This window comes from Girardinichthys multiradiatus, chromosome 6 (genome assembly GCF_021462225.1).
Source record: "Girardinichthys multiradiatus isolate DD_20200921_A chromosome 6, DD_fGirMul_XY1, whole genome shotgun sequence".
NCBI lineage: Eukaryota > Metazoa > Chordata > Actinopteri > Cyprinodontiformes > Goodeidae > Girardinichthys > Girardinichthys multiradiatus.
The window spans coordinates 9,342,718-9,357,991 of NC_061799.1; the positions used below are offsets into that span (position 1 = coordinate 9,342,718).

A 15,274-nucleotide genomic window follows, 5' to 3' on the forward strand; every position below is an offset into this window, starting at 1 on the left:
AATGCAACACATCTTGTCCGCCTACAGTCAGACCAGTCGATGACAGAATGGGCAGGCGTTTAATCGAGCACCGACGTAATGGCGGGGAGAAATGACCTCTGGTTTAACTAGTTCACATTAACTTTACTACCTCTAAGTCAGTTTTTATTGTCGCTAAGTTGGGCAAGGTAAGGCAGTCGGAGGCACCGTTGATACAGAGTTATAATTAGGTAATTATAACTCCCCATGCTTTATTCTGAAAGTTATTGCACTCGAATAGCTTTCTGTTGCATCAGAGGATGAATGCTAGGTGAAAAACAACAGCTTTAATTTGGCTAGATCAAAGCCAAAAACTAATGAGCTAGATGCGAAGATTGTGTTGCTATCGTTACTAACTGATTTATGTTTTTCAGGTTAAAAATGCTGAGGTATTCAACCGGAAGACAGATCTTATTTGGGGTAAGGTGATGGAGCTTGCTTACTGTTTACAATGCCTTGTAAAAGTATTCAGCTGTGAACTTTTCCACATTTTAGCATGTTAAAAACCTCAGATTTTTATTAGGATTGACTGTGATACACCAACATAGTGGTGCCGAAGGTAGAAGGAAAATGATCAAAAAATAAAAGAAAACCAAAATGGAGTGAGAAGTCTTTGAGGTCTCCACCATCTTTATGCGTCCTTCTTTTTTTGCAGAAGAGCTCCAACAGATTTGATGAAGAGAGCTTTTGGACACAAGTTGTCAAGTTTTGCCAATGATTCTTAGTTACATTTAGGTTTGGACTTCGACTGTTTTAGAGAAAATGGTTTGATATAAAACCATTTTACTGTAGCTCTGGCTGTATGTTTGGTGTTGTCCTCCACCCCAGTCTAAAGTCTTTTACAGCTCCTAACAGGTGTTCTTCCAGCCTACCTGCATTTAGCTCCACCCCCTCCACCAGCCTCATGTTGACACCACTATGTTTCATCTTTCCACCACCCATCGTGTTTTGCATGTATGTCAGAAACATCAGTTTTGTCCCATCAACACATGAGTCTCAGAGTTACCATATGCTTTTTTTTTTTTGCTGCTTCTTTGATTAATGCTCTCCTTGCCTGGCTCTTGAGTTTAGGTGGAAAACCATGTACATTTTCATTTGTACCAAACCCTTTCTGTTATCGGATGGATTTAACTCAGACATGTTCAAAGCTTGTGGTATTGATTTATATCCCAACTCTCCATTAAACTTGTTGTCAACATTTATCCCTGACCTGTCTGCTGTGTTCCCTGCTGTTTGTTCCTTAATCTTCTGTAGCAAACCTATGAGGCCCCTACAGAAAAGCTGGATTTGTAGTGAGAATAAATTACTCACATGTGGACAAATCGGGTAACTTTTAAAGGCAATAGGTGAAACTGGAATTTATTTAGGCATATCTGAATAGTGGGGGTGAATACAAACATACACCACACTTTTCACACATTTAGTTTTTAGAAAAAAGTTTGGGATCTAATGTGACAAAATGTGAAAAGTTCATGAAGTTTGAATTCTTTTGGAAGGTGCCCTATTGATATTGTGGTTGCTTGAGGTACAAATGTATAACAAGATGTGGTAACAGGAGTGGTGATAATGCTTTTCTGTGCTTACCACCAAGCTTCCAGTGTGGAGATGTGTCCAGCAGAAAACCAGGCCACCTAACTACACAACAGGAGCCCAGCTGCTGTTTCATTCTCAAGCCTCCTCTGTGTTTATGCCACTCAGACCATCATCCAGCAGCAGATGTCGGAGCATCAGGCCTGTGAGCTGGATGGCCTCACGTCTGTGTCACAGGGATTCAAGAGACACCTCAGAGAAGGAGGACGGCAGCAAAGGCTTCAGCATGAGGGCCCTCACTCAGACACCCAAACCTGCTCTCTACCTCGGATTCTCCGGCCTCATCCCATTTCTCTCTGCCCCACTGTTAATGGCTGCCACCCAGTCCTTCTACCCTGAAGTAGCCTATGCCCAGATGGTGTACGGAGCCTCTATAGTGTCCTTCCTTGGAGGTGCCCGCTGGGGATTTGCCATCCCCACTGGTAGCCCTGCCAAGCCAGACTGGATGAACTTGGGCAACAGTGTGGTGCCGTCACTCTTAGCTTGGTTGGCGCTGCTCTGCAGGGACAATATTACAGAAGGAGCCATAGTGGTTATAATGGGACTGGGTCTGTCTCTGCATTATGACCTGACCTTGCTGCCAGGCTACCCCACCTGGTTCAGAGCCATGAGGACTGTCCTCACTCTGGTCGCCACCTTCTCACTGGTTGCAACACTGATACTCAAAAAAGTCTGTGTAGAGAGAAAACTCAAAGAGATGGAGAAGTGAGTTATTGGAGCTGTTTTGGAGTTAACACATCAAATTAAAAAATACTTCCAGAAAGCATTTTGAGACAGCTTCATTCAGTCTAAAAATTGACAGAACTGCACTTTAATTGCTATTTTTATTTAAAAACTGAACACTTACATAGATCCATATTTAGATTGGAAAAAACTGAAATTCTAGACGTGCATCTTGTGTGACGAGCTCTCCAGGCTCCTCAATGCAGGAGTTAAAGTCAGAGCAGGGATTCCACAGAATGAGAAAAGAAGCTGAATTTGAACTTTTTCATGTTAATGCAAATTGTAAGCATCTAAACATCTAAAACGTAAGGTTTTTACCCAATGCTTCAACGAAACTCTCTGAGATGATATTCATCTTCTGTAGCGGTATACTTTCTAAGTTTTGCTCCATTCATTTATTTAAATAACAGCTGACAGTTATCACCATATAATAATATGGTTAATATTAGATTTTTTTTCAGACAAATATAGCTGTGAGGACAGTCTAAGTACAGAATCCATTACCTATAATAAAGATGTAAAGTTTATTAAGCAACAAACAGCGATTTTGGAGAGATGCGCCCGTTTTGCAAATTTATACAGACATTTTATTTTTAAGCTTATTTTTACAGCAACCTAAATCAAAGAGTATTCATCACGAACTTCTCATATTTTGTCTACAAAACTGGGTGTTGCATATTGAAATTTTGTGACAAACCAACACATAGTAGTGGAAGGAAAATTATACATTAGTATAAATACATTTTTTTTTTTCACAAACAAAAATCTGAAAAGTGCAGTGTGCCTTTAGCCCCCTTTACTCTGATACCCCTAGAGTGCAACAGACTACCTGCGGGAGTGGCCCAACTAGCAAACAGTCCAGTTGTGTGTAAGGATAAATCCAGCTGTTCTATAAATGACCCAGAGGTTTATTGGAGAACATTAGAGAAAACTAACACTGCACATAACTCTGAACACACCATGTCCACCACCAAGCTGGTGGCATCATCATGCTGTGGGGATGCCTTTTCTTTAGGAGGGACAAGGAGGCTGGTCAAAATTGGTGGTTTAAGGGTTTATCTTCCAGCAGGACAAGCAGCAAAAACACAAAGCCAGAGCTATAATAGCATGGTTTGGAACAAGTTAAATTAATCTCCAACAACGGTCCAGTCAAAGCCCAGACCTAAATCCAACTCAAGTGATGAATGGCAAGAATTGAAAATATGTGTTCTTAGAGGCTTTCAATACAATGTGACCGAACTGTGAAAGTCTCTACATGTGTGAAGCCGGTAGGGATTTACCCCAAAATACACTACCTGCAGGCATAATTGAAGCAGTGAAAAAAACACTGCTCAAAAAAATAAAGGGAACACTCAAATAACACATCCTAGACCGGAATGAATGAAATATTCTCATTGAATACTTTGTTCTGTACAAAGTTGAATGTGCTGACAACAAAATCACACAAAAATCATCAATGGAAATCAAATTTATGAACCAATGGAGGCCCGGATTTGGAGTCACGCACAAAATTAAAGTGGAAAAACACACTACAGGCTGATCCAACTTTGATGTAATGTCCTTAAAACAAGTCAAAATGAGGCTCAGTATTGTGTATGACCTCCATGTGCCTGTATGACCTCCCTACAACACCTGGACATGCTCCTGGTGAGACGGAGAATGGTCTCCTGAGGGATCTCCTCCCAGACCTGGACTAAAGCATCCTCCAACTCCTGGACAGTCTGTGGTGCAACGTGACGTTGGTGGCTGGAGCGAGACATGATGTCCCAGATGTGATCAATCGGATTCAGGTCTGGAGAACGGGCGGGTCAGTCCATAGCTTCAATGTCTTCATCTTGCAGGAACTGCTGACGCACTCCAGCCACATGAGGTCTAGCATTGTCCTGCATTAGGAGGAACCCAGGGCCAACCACACCAGCATATGGTCTCACAAGGGGTCTGAGGATCTCATCTCGGTACCTAATGGCAGTCAGGCTACCTCTGGCCGTGCAGCTCTCCAAAGAAATGCCACCCCACACCATTACTGACCCACTGCCAAACTGGTCATGCTGAAGGATGTTGCAGGCAGCAGATCGCTCTCCATGGTGTCTCCAGACTCTGTCATGTCTGTCACATGTGCTCAGTGTGAACCTGCTTTCATCTGTGAAGAGCACAGGGCGCCAGTGGGGAATTTACCAATCCTGGTGTTCTCTGGCAATGCCAAGCGTCCTGCACGGTGTTGGGCTGAGTACAACCTCCATTTGTGGACGTCGGGTCCTCATACCATCCTCATGGAGTCGGTTTCTAACCGTTTGTGCAGACCCATGCACATTTGTGGCCTGCTGGAGGTCATTTTGCAGGGCTCTGGCAGTGCTCCTCCTGTTCCTCCTTGCACAAAGGCGGAGGTAGTGGTCCTGCTGCTGGGTTGTTGCCCTCCTACAGCCTCCTCCACGTCTCCTGGTGTACTGGCCTGTCTCCTGGTAGCGCCTCCAGGCTCTGGACACTACAAACCTTCTTGCCACAGCTCGCATTGATGTGCCATCCTGGATGAGCTGCACTACCTGAGCCACTTGTGTGGGTTGTAGAGTCTGTCTCATGCTACCACGAGTGTGAAAGCAACACCAACATTCAAAAGTGACCAAAACATCAGCCAGAAAGCATCGGTACTGAGAAGTGGTCTGTGGTCCCCACCTGCAGAACCACTCCTTTATTGAGTGTCTTGCTAATCACCAAAGATTTCCCCTGTTGTCTATTCCATTTGAACAACAGCTGTGAAATTGATTGTCAATCAGTGTTGCTTCCTAAGTGGACAGTTTGATTTAACAGAAGTTTGATTTACTTTGAGTTATATTGTGTTGTTTAAGTGTTCCCTTTATTTCTTTGAGCAGTGTATAAAGGGTATGTAACCTTTTCTTTCCCTTCAGATAAAATCCAAATAAAATACATCGTGGTTTGTGGCTGTAATGTGACAGCTTGTGGATAAGTTTATTTCAGAATCGGAGCTGAAATGTAATTGTGCCACTGATGACTGGAGTAAACATAAATAATGACAAAGAGGTACCAGTATTTACAGCAGCTTGTGTACCAATCATCATCCAGTGAAAATAGAGATCACTCTCCTCAAGTTTCCAGTATTAAAGAATCTGACCCCAAGAACAACCAAAGGCTTCATTGGGTTCCACTGTCGGCCACGCTCAAGAGCTTTCGTGCATCAAAGAAGCACTGACACAAAGAAACCATTCAAAGAAGAACTGCTTCACGGTGAAAACTTGTCCTGATCAGCAGGCTCTGTCTGCCTAACGGTTCTTGGTAAAATACGTTTGATGTCTCTCAATTTCAACTAAAGTTCATTTCTATTACAGAAGATAAGGAAGTCATGTGATAGAAAAGTGTTTTTGGCACTTTACAGAACTAGCTGTCCAGTTAAAAAGGAGACATGTATAAATTAACATTAACCCTAAGGTGGTCCGCTTGAGACAACCATCTTTTTTCATTTTTAAGGTGCAACGTTTAGACAGTTTTGGGATGATTCGTGTGCTGATTCTGATGTTCACAGTTTGAAGTCACGGCTGTCAGAGCACAGCCAGTCCGCCATCACAGCGGCTGGTGATCATGTTGCCGACCTCAGTCCACGTGTCCAGGTGAGGGTCATAGATTTCCACGGAATCCATCGTCACGGGTGCTGAGAAGTCTCTGCTGGCGGCCCGTCCGCCCACGGCGTAAAGCAGCCCGTTGACTGCTGACACCGACACGCCTGCACGCGGAGTGGACATCGGGGCCACCTCCACCCATTTCTCCTGTGGAGATACGTCACAGGCTGTGAGGAAAGGGCCCACACACCCAGTTGCATGTTTTAGTATGAATCGCGCCTCACCTCTTCAGGACAGTATTTTTCAACCGTCTCCAGAGCACCCAGTGCCTCATTCCAGCCTCCCACAGCATAAATGCAGTTGTTTAGGCAGGAAACGCCCACATAGGCCCGACGTTGGCTCATCACCGGCAGGGCGCTCCATCGACGGGAAATGGGGTCATAAACTTCTGCTGAGCGCAGCTCCATTCCTTCATCACTGATCCCACCAATCACGTAAATTAATCCTGAGAAGAGAGAACAGCATAGATGAGTTTTTAGCCGTAGTATAAGACAAAAATCCCCACATTTACAGTTTTATCACTTAGAATCTAAATGACGTAAAAATCACACAAAAGCTCTAATAACTGTCAGCTAAAAACAGGAAAAAAAAAAGGAGATAGACAGACCCTGTAGCTCACAGCAGCCAAAGTAATAGCGGGGAACCGCCATGCTGCCGATGACCTCCCACTTGTTCTCCTCTGGATCATATCGTTCCATGGTTTTCCCGATCTCCGATCCAATCCAACCACCTTCAACCAAACAGCATTTTGAGGTGGTTAAGATTCCACATTTTGTCACATTAAAACAGAAAACATTAATGCATTATAATGTATTATATAAGGAATTAAGGGGCCAGACAAACACAAAGCAGTGTATAATTGTAAAGTAGAAGTAAAATGATACATGGGTTTAAAAATGTACTAATTTAATTGTGAAAAGTGTCCCAGGGATTAATGTTCAGTTCGCTTTAAATTGATATTCCCAAGTAAAATCCAAACATATGCCACATTTTTCAAACTTTTATTTGTAAAACAAATATTTTCATTTTCTTTCTACTTCAAACTTACTAACATATCTACTAATAAGCTGACTTCTGACTCACTGGATTTTATTTAGGTGTATTAAAATAAAACACATGGGAGTTTTTTTTTTTTTGCCATTTCATAAAGCATAACCTCTGCATTGAAAGCCTTGTTAGTTCTGGTGTCTGTCAGCATTTTCTATCATTCTTCTAATCTGATTCAATAATATTTTTTATCGTTTGCTGAACTCCGTCTAAAAATGGCACCGCTAGTCATAGTGTTTTGGCAGTAGAGGTATAAATGTGGCGTTTACCAAGTGCATATAACGCCCCGTGGCAGGGACAGATGCCAACTCCACATCGAGGAAAATTTAGAGATGCTACCGCAGCCCACTGCTTCGTTACTGGGTCATATCTCTCTGTGCAGTCAAAAATCATTGAGTCTTTCTCTCCTGTGGGCAAAATACACATAAAAAAAAGATACTGAAAGTTTTCTAAGGTCAACTTTCATTCAGATTTAAAGCAGAGACCAATCACAGCTTTTCCACCTCCCACCACGTAGATCATGCCCTCCATGACCGCCACTCCCAGCCCGCTGCGGGCCTGATGCAGAGACGACACTGTGGTCCAGTACTGGTTGAAGGTGTCAAAGCGCTCCACACAGCTTAACGCTCGGCTGTCACTCCAGCGGCCGCCCTGCAGCCGAGTGTAGCCTCCTGAGAAGAAGAAACAAGTTCAGTTTTACTTCTGGGTTTTATTGTGACAGCTATCTTATTGCAGTTATAATATCCTCATCGAGTGCTACATAGTTATGATAATATATGTAGAAAGGAACCTATTGCGTAGAGGTACTTCCTGGCTTTTCTTCTGGGTCTCATCTTTGCTGGTTGAAGCTGACTGTACAACTTAATTTCTTTGGGAGACTTTGTGACCTCGGTGTATTCCTTCAGCAGGGTCTGCAGCGCCACCCGCAGGCTGAAGTCGGTAATACCTTTGTTCAGAAACAACAGGACAAAAATTGTTTTCTGAATGGGTTTTGTTGCAGTGACCCAAGATATGACACATCTGGTAAGAAAATACAAACAAATTATGCATTTCAGAAACATGAACAAATGAGCTAAATACATTTTATACACATCATAATCAATAGATAAAATATGTAAAAACATGGCAACAAAACCTAAAATACAAAAGAAACAAAAATAGAGAAAACATCTGTGAGAACCCAACTACAAAAACAAAATATCTAGGAAAAGAATTCAGTGTTTTCAATCTTGTTACTTGCAATTTTTTGACGCTCCTTAAAATCTTTAATACAGTTGCATCTTGGAAAATTAGAATCTCGTGAAAAAGTTCAATATTATTTGTCACTCATTTCAGAAAGTGAAACTCATAAGTTTCACATAGAGTGAAATATGTCAGGCCTTTATTTCTTGTAATTTGGATGATTCTGGTTTACAGCCTCAGGAAATTAGATTATTTCAAAGTTAAATATTTGAAACTCAGGGTGTCCCACCCTAATTAACTAATAAACTCAACACTGGCAAAGGTTTCCTAAGCCTCTTAATAGGCTCTCAGTCTGTGTCAGTGTGCTACACAATTGTGGAGAAGACTGCTGACTAGACACGTCCAGAAGACGTCCTCCACAAGAAGATAAGCCACTAAAGGTAATTTCTAAAGATGCTGGTTGTTCACTGAGTGCCGTATCAAGGCATATTCATGGAAAATTAAGTGGAAGTAAAAATTGTGATTGAAACATATGCACAAACAACAAGGATAACCATAGCCTTGAGAGGACTGTCAAGCAAATTCCATTCAGGAATTTGGGGGAGCTTCGCAAGGAGTGGAATGAGGCTGGAGTCACAGCAAGAGTCACTACGGACAGATGAATCCTACATAAGGGCTACAAGTGTTGCATTCCTCGTGTCAAGCCACTCCTGAACCAGAGGCAATGTCAGAGGCATCAGTGGTCCAAGGTCCTCTTTTCAGATTAGAGCAGAGTTTAGATTTTATCTGGAAATCAAGGTCCCAGATTTTGGACAAAGGATGGAGAAGCACAGAATCCATGTTGCTTGAAGTTCAGTGTGTAGTTTCCATAGTCTAATGGTTTTAGGTCCAATATGACCTGGAGGTGTTGGTTCACTGGGTTTTCTGAGGTCAAGATGCTTCAGAAAACCCAGTCAACACAGCCATCAAGCAGGAAATTTTAGAGCAATTCATGTTTCCTTCTGTTGACAAGCTTTAAGCAGATGCTGATTTTATTTTCCAGCAGGCCTTGGTACCTGCCCAAACTGCCAAAGGTACCAAAAGCTGGTTCAGTGGTGGTACAGCAACCTGAGCTGGCCTGAACCCCATAGAGAATCTACGGAGTGCTGTCAAGAGGAAGATGAGAGACACCAGACCCAACAGTGCTGATGACCTGAAGGTCACTATCGGGGCAACCTGGGTGTCCATCACACCCTAGCAGAACCACAGCCTGATCACCACCATGCCACGCTGAACTGATGCAGCATCATCATGGTGGTGATGAAAAAGGAGCCCCAACCAAGTATTGAGTGCATACAAATGAACATACTTTTCAGAAATGTTCTGAGACAGTGAACTTGGGGTTTGCATTATCTGTAACCAGGATCATCAAAATTACAAGTAATAAGGGCTTGAAATATTTCACTCTGTGGTGAATCTATGTAATATGAGTTTTATTTTCTGAGGGCAAAAAAATCCAAAACTGAAATACTCTAATTTTTGGAGATGTACCTGTACTATTTGCTAAAAATTCATCACTTCTGACTTTGCGTTGTGTTTATGTCACTGAGGTTCTAAAGAGATGCTGATCAATTGATCCCTTTGAAATTTTATTCTTCTTTGTAACCTGCGTTGTTGACTTGTTCTCCTTTTTGCCTTGGGATATGTTATACCAACCAGGCAAACTGTGGTTTTGTTTTGTGCTGTTTTGCAGTTCTGTAATAATTTGCTCTGTTGAACATCTGCTCTCATTTTTCTTTTTTGGTAGTTAAGTAATTTAATGTCTTAAGGAGGAAAATAATGGTTTAAATGCTGAAATTTCACATAAAACTTTGTTTAATTGTGTAATTCCTCTGTTGATTTTAGATTACACCCCGCGACTGTATTTCTGATCCCTGTTAAGGCCAGGGATCTGGTCCACCCTTATTAAATATAACAGATTATGAAGAAAAAGCGCCTGAGCAACCTCTTGCTGGTCGATATTACATTTCACACATAACCACATTTCCTCACAGAATTCTACGAGTATGCTTCAAAAAAATCATTTAAAGGATAAGTTGTCAAAGCAGGTCCAAAACCTTCCCCTGGTTGACAGAAACTAATGTAAGGTCAGTATGAAATGTCTTGAAAGATGTCTCCCTTTCTGTAACCCAAAAAAGTTTGGTATGAAAAACACTAAGCTGTAAAAAAATGTTCTTTCAGTGCTTTGGTATAACAGAGAGACATCATAAATATGTGCTTATGAAATATTTTCCTCACCTTCTATGTACTTGAAGAGTCTTTGAGGGGAGAGCAGAGGGAAGCGGACCGCTTCCAACACTTCAACAACATGTTTTTTCCTCTTTGCCACATCATGGAGAACCCAGTCCATGGCTGCGGTGAAGACTTGGTACTCATCCTCGATCCTCAGCTCCTCGCTACGCAGAAGCCTCACTAACTGATCCTTTGACAGGCCTCTGAACTCATCCGTGACACACACCTAAAGGAAGCAGTAAACACAGACTATAAGAATACATGCAGCACTTTGATCAACTGTATTGCTTGAATATGCTACACAAATAAAGTTGGATTGGATCGAATGTGATGCTTTTTGGTGTGTGTTAGCCCACAAAGGAATGCTATTGAACAGCAATCTGCCAGAACTTGAATTCTTATGGAAATGCTGGTGATCAGGTGATTAATGCATCTGATTACTAGCCCTTAAATGCTGTTTGTCCTCTAAATTCCAATACATCTCCAACAGCCTTTTTTATGGTTCACTTTTTGTTTAATAAATTTAAGATTTGCCAATATAGTATGTCACATTTTGCTCCACACGCTTCCCTGTCCCATGTGATGATAAACATCTCTACAGCATGATGCTGCCACCTCCATGTTCAGGGTTCTGTGTAGTGTTACTTTCCCCCTACGCCTTTTGCATGCAAGCCAAAAAAATGTTGGTCTCATCTGACTAGAGCACCTTCTTCCATGTTTGTTGTGGAAGCTTCAAACAGGACTTCTTATGGTTTTCTTTCAACAATGGGCACATTCTTGTTACTTTTCCATAAATGCCAAATTTGTGGAGTGAGGTGTGGATCTCTGTGGCTCCTCCAGTGATACCTTAGGCCTCTTGGCTACTTCTCTAAATAAATGCTCTACCTGCTTAGCTTGTTATTATAGAAGAATAGTGATATCTTGGTAGGTTTCCATGTGTCATTCTCCTGTCATTTTTGAAAGATTTTAGTAATTAGGTCACTTCTGAAAGCAGTTAGTTGCACTGGATTGTTTTTAGGGGTATGAAAGTAAAGGGGACTGAATTCAGATGAATGCCACATTTTTCAGGTTCTATAAACAAATTTTCTTTTACTTCACAAGTATTTACTACACTGTGTGTGTCTACCACATACATATCAAACACATGAAAGTCTGGGGTCGTAATGTGTCAAAAAGGGTATGAATGAGTTTACGAGGCACACACCTCCAGGAAGTGAACATGGATGTAGTTCTCAGTAAATTCCAGCATTTCCATGCAGGCGATCTGCTCCAGAAACTGAAAGATGCCCACACAGTTAAAAGGGTCCATGTGCCCCTTGAGAAACTCGCCGCATATTGACACCACCTCGATCAGCTGCAGCATGTCGGCTGCCACCATCAGCTCCTGAACATTCTCCACGTTTACACTGATTGCCCCTAAACAGAAGGCACAGTCCCATTCAGATTATATCACAAAAAACAGACCAAGCCTTGGATGCATGGAGAAAGAAAAAGATACAGACCTGTGTATATAAAGTCCAGCAGAATTTCAAAGATTTCCGTGGCCACTCCAATGATCTGCACCTCATCTTTATCCGCCTCCCTCATCCCACCTGAGAATAAGGCGGAAAAGTAGGGGCTGCTAGCGGCGAGCACCAGCCGGTGGACCTTGAAGACCTGCCCGCCAACCTTGAGTCCTACATCGCAGAAGTCAGAGCGGAGACGCATCTTGTTCATCTGGGCCAGGATGAGGCTGGCGTAACGTTCTGATGCCAGCAGGGCCTGCTCACAGCTCCTGGATGCCAGGACAGCTGCAGTATCCCCACCAATACAAGCAGCAGATGTTGAGACGGAGATGGAGGACATGGCAGTCGAGGCTGCTGTGTTACCATGGAGGCAGGTATCCTCCTATCCAAGGAGTCTCTGCATGATGTAGCAAAGCAGTAAGAATATGCATAAGGAAAAACACACATGTGTCCAGTAAAAACATAAAAGAACACTTTAGCTCTGCCAGCAGGGAATGGGCAAAAACAAAAACTGCCATTAATGTTTGTTCAAACATAAACTAAACAGAGGCATTCAAAAGGAAAGTGAATGTAAGTATTTATGCCCCTTGACAATTTTCACAAAATAATACATAGTTTTCAAAGCTTTTATAAAAACAAAAGCCGGAAAAATATTCTGTGCATTTGGATTTAGGCTTGTTACCTTTGAAGTGACCTCAATGGAAAAAAGTCACTTAACTGGTAAATAGTATAACCTTTATTCCAGACATAAATTTATCCACATCACAAAGCATACAAACAGCTATTCCAATGTTTAAAAAAATGTGAGGTATATCTGGTATCACTATATGTTGGAGTTGACAGAGCTCTAACTATTTAGTTGTTTGACACATTCAGCACATAAATGTACACATGGAGTTCCTTAATAAAGCATAAAAAGTTGGAATGTTGCTCAAAACAAACATTTGGAACCATGAAGTGGATTTTAAGTGCATCCTGAAAAGCTTTACTGTAGCTACAAATATATGCAATAATGCAATAAGCACTTAAAAGGCTCCCTATAATAACCTCTGTGCACACGTTAAATTTAAATGCCAAAATATTAGCTTTACTCACGACGTCCAAAACTTGATAAGCTAAATGAAAAGATGGAAAACTCAGCTTCTGGTCCTCTTTAGTTGTAACAATCATAATAACACTCTTTTTTAGTGTTACAAGTGTCTTTAGTGGTCTTTTTAAACTGGTAGTGTTTAAATAGGGTCCACTTGAGCGTAATTTATTCTCAGCACAAATCAGTTTGTTCAATGAAAGCCTCAGACGTTTGTTAGAGAACATTAGTGGAGAAACAGCAGAATGAAACTAAAGGAACACAACAGACATGTCAGCGAGTTGAAAGCAGGTTTAGGTTGTAAAATAATATGCCAAGTGTTAAAACAGCTCGCAGAGCTCTGCTCAATCTATCATCTGAGTGAAGCACAACTGCTAACGTACCAAGACAGGGCCAACCATCTACACTGACAGGCTGGGAAAGGAAAGCATTAATCAAAGAAGTAGACTCTGGAAGAGCTGCAGAGATCCACAGCTCTGGTGGGAGAATCTATTTACATGACATAACTTAATGGAGGGCTGGTAAGAAAGCCATCAGAATCCCCATTTGCAGTTTCCCATAAACCATGCAGGAGACACAGCAAATATGTGGAGAAATGTGCTCGGGTCAGATGAGGACAAAGATTAACTTTTTGGACAGTACGCAAAACACTGTGTCTGTTGTGGATGTACCATCGCCTTGGTGATGGCAGCATCATGCTGTGAGGATGTTTTTTTCTCAGCAAGGACAGGGAAGCTAGTCACAGTTTATGTGAATATGGACGAAGTTCAAAACATGGCATTCCTTAAAGAAAACCTGCTAGAGACTGGAGACTGGGGCAGAGGTCCAGTTTCCAACAGGTCAATGACCTTAAATACTGAGCCATAGCTATAATGGAAAGATTATATCAGAACATATTCATGTGATAGAAAAGCTCAATCAAAGTCAATACCTAAATCCACCTGAGAACCTGCTGCAAAAGGTGGATCTGCCAAGTATTGAAAAGATTTTTATTTAAGTAAAAATGAAAACCATGAATTATTGTCCTCATACTTCACAATTATGCACTAATGAAATCACATCAAATCCCAATGAAATAGAGTAAAGTTTATGGTTTATAATGTTAAAAGGTTTGAATACTTTTGAATGTCACTTCCTGTCCCACATATTTCAATCAAATAAACCTTACCTCTGGTGTTAGCCAGGCATGCTAGCAGACAAACCAGCCCACCGGTGTGTGTTTACACATTCACTTCAACAGTCAAACGGCCAGCTAACAGGACACCGCTTTAACAATCGAAAACTGCCACGCAAGAACGCCACCCGATTGTAAATAAGGGGATTGACTTATAAGGAAAGCACATATTTTCTCATTTCTGCGCTGAAACTCACCGATGTGTTTACAGCTGAGGATGCGGAGAACTTCCGCCGCCCTGCAGAATGTCGATCCGCTTCCTCTGGATCCACATCTCCGGCCTGAGCTCCCAGGCGTCACTAATCGAACCTGCTACCATAAACAGGTAGCAAAGAGGTTTGAGGCTGACAGAAACCTCGCGTTTACAAACTTCAGTACTTCGGTCATCCTAGCTCATTTGGTCAGATGTTTCTACAGTCTACTGATGTTTAAGAAAAGAAAAGAAAAGAAAAAAACATTTTAGAAGTACCCGAGGCTTTTATTGTGAAATATACAAACCTTTTCTTAATTAACCGCTTCTTATCATCTAGGGACATTCCTGGCAAAAAGCTCAAACTTGTTCTGGTTATTGATGAAAAATGTTATGATTTTGGTATCTGATCCTCTTAATTATAATCTTACCATGTGACATATTCCATCTTGCTGGAAAAAATAAAACACTGAACAATGTTGCTGTTGGATGTTTGATTTTTATTTAAGCCATATTTTTACCACTAAATGTTTGATGATTCAACGAAGGGTTGATTTTTAAGTGAGCTCATTCCTATGTGCCAGAGGGAAGGTCTCCAGACGCTTTGCTGTTGGCATGACACAGGACTCATGGTGGCATCCATCTTTTCTTCTCCAGGCAATCCTGTTGCCAGATGTCGAAAACAGTAAGGGGGCTAACTTTACCACAGTCCTCTGGAGTCTCATACCTCCTGTAGAATATCAATCTGTCCTTGATGTTTTTGTTGGACAGAAATGTCTATATTGTTGTCCTTGACTCTAGGCCAGCGCCTAGTCTCTGCCCCTGTGCGTGCAGAAAACAGTCACATCTGTCTGCTGC

The 15,274-nt window shown here is 41.8% G+C and overlaps 2 protein-coding genes across 8 annotated transcripts; one reads left to right on the forward strand and one right to left on the reverse strand.

Moving 5' to 3' along the window:
• The first annotated feature begins 12 nt into the window (after positions 1-12).
• LOC124869523 (transmembrane protein 69-like) lies at positions 13-2,374 on the forward strand. 4 transcript variants are annotated; one of them, XM_047367408.1, is made up of 3 exons: positions 13-167; positions 393-438; positions 1,610-2,374. In XM_047367408.1, exons 2-3 carry the CDS (start codon positions 400-402, stop codon positions 2,315-2,317), a joined length of 747 nt encoding a protein of 248 aa, XP_047223364.1. In that variant the 5' UTR covers positions 13-167; positions 393-399; the 3' UTR covers positions 2,318-2,374. The 4 variants fall into 4 exon arrangements, with proteins under 4 accessions (XP_047223364.1, XP_047223365.1, XP_047223363.1 ...); XM_047367409.1 differs by having other exon boundaries at positions 25-209; positions 1,717-2,374; XM_047367407.1 differs by having other exon boundaries at positions 28-209.
• A 2,887-nt stretch (positions 2,375-5,261) lies between these two features.
• LOC124869503 (intracisternal A particle-promoted polypeptide) lies at positions 5,262-14,563 on the reverse strand. 4 transcript variants are annotated; one of them, XM_047367383.1, is made up of 11 exons: positions 14,424-14,563; positions 11,963-12,362; positions 11,806-11,876; positions 11,665-11,736; positions 10,467-10,686; positions 7,798-7,953; positions 7,493-7,678; positions 7,277-7,414; positions 6,568-6,690; positions 6,185-6,405; positions 5,262-6,107 (listed from the first exon to the last, which is right to left on the reverse strand). In XM_047367383.1, the coding sequence occupies exons 2-11, from the start codon at positions 12,303-12,305 to the stop codon at positions 5,883-5,885; spliced, it is 1,755 nt and encodes a 584-aa protein (XP_047223339.1). In that variant the 5' UTR covers positions 12,306-12,362; positions 14,424-14,563; the 3' UTR covers positions 5,262-5,882. The 4 variants fall into 4 exon arrangements, with proteins under 4 accessions (XP_047223339.1, XP_047223338.1, XP_047223335.1 ...); XM_047367382.1 differs by having other exon boundaries at positions 7,511-7,678; positions 11,665-11,876; XM_047367379.1 differs by having other exon boundaries at positions 11,665-11,876.
• Positions 14,564-15,274: the final 711 nt, after the last annotated feature.

What these genes read in the sequence shown, in the direction of transcription:
- LOC124869523 (XM_047367408.1), top strand. Translation starts at nt 400, where the DNA reads ATGCTGAGGTATTCAACCGGAAGACAGATCTTATTTGGG. An exon ending in GAAGACAGATCTTATTTGGG is followed by an intron (nt 439 to 1,609) that starts GTAAGGTGATGG and finishes CTTACCACCAAG; the next exon opens with CTTCCAGTGTGGAGATGTGT.
- LOC124869503 (XM_047367379.1), bottom strand. Translation starts at nt 12,305, where the DNA reads ATGTCCTCCATCTCCGTCTCAACATCTGCTGCTTGTATTGGTGGGGAT. An exon ending in TCCATGTTCACTTCCTGGAG is followed by an intron (nt 10,687 to 11,664) that starts GTGTGTGCCTCG and finishes TGCTTCCTTTAG; the next exon opens with GTGTGTGTCACGGATGAGTT. An exon ending in CGGGGCGTTATATGCACTTG is followed by an intron (nt 6,691 to 7,276) that starts GTAAACGCCACA and finishes GTTTGGTTGAAG; the next exon opens with GTGGTTGGATTGGATCGGAG.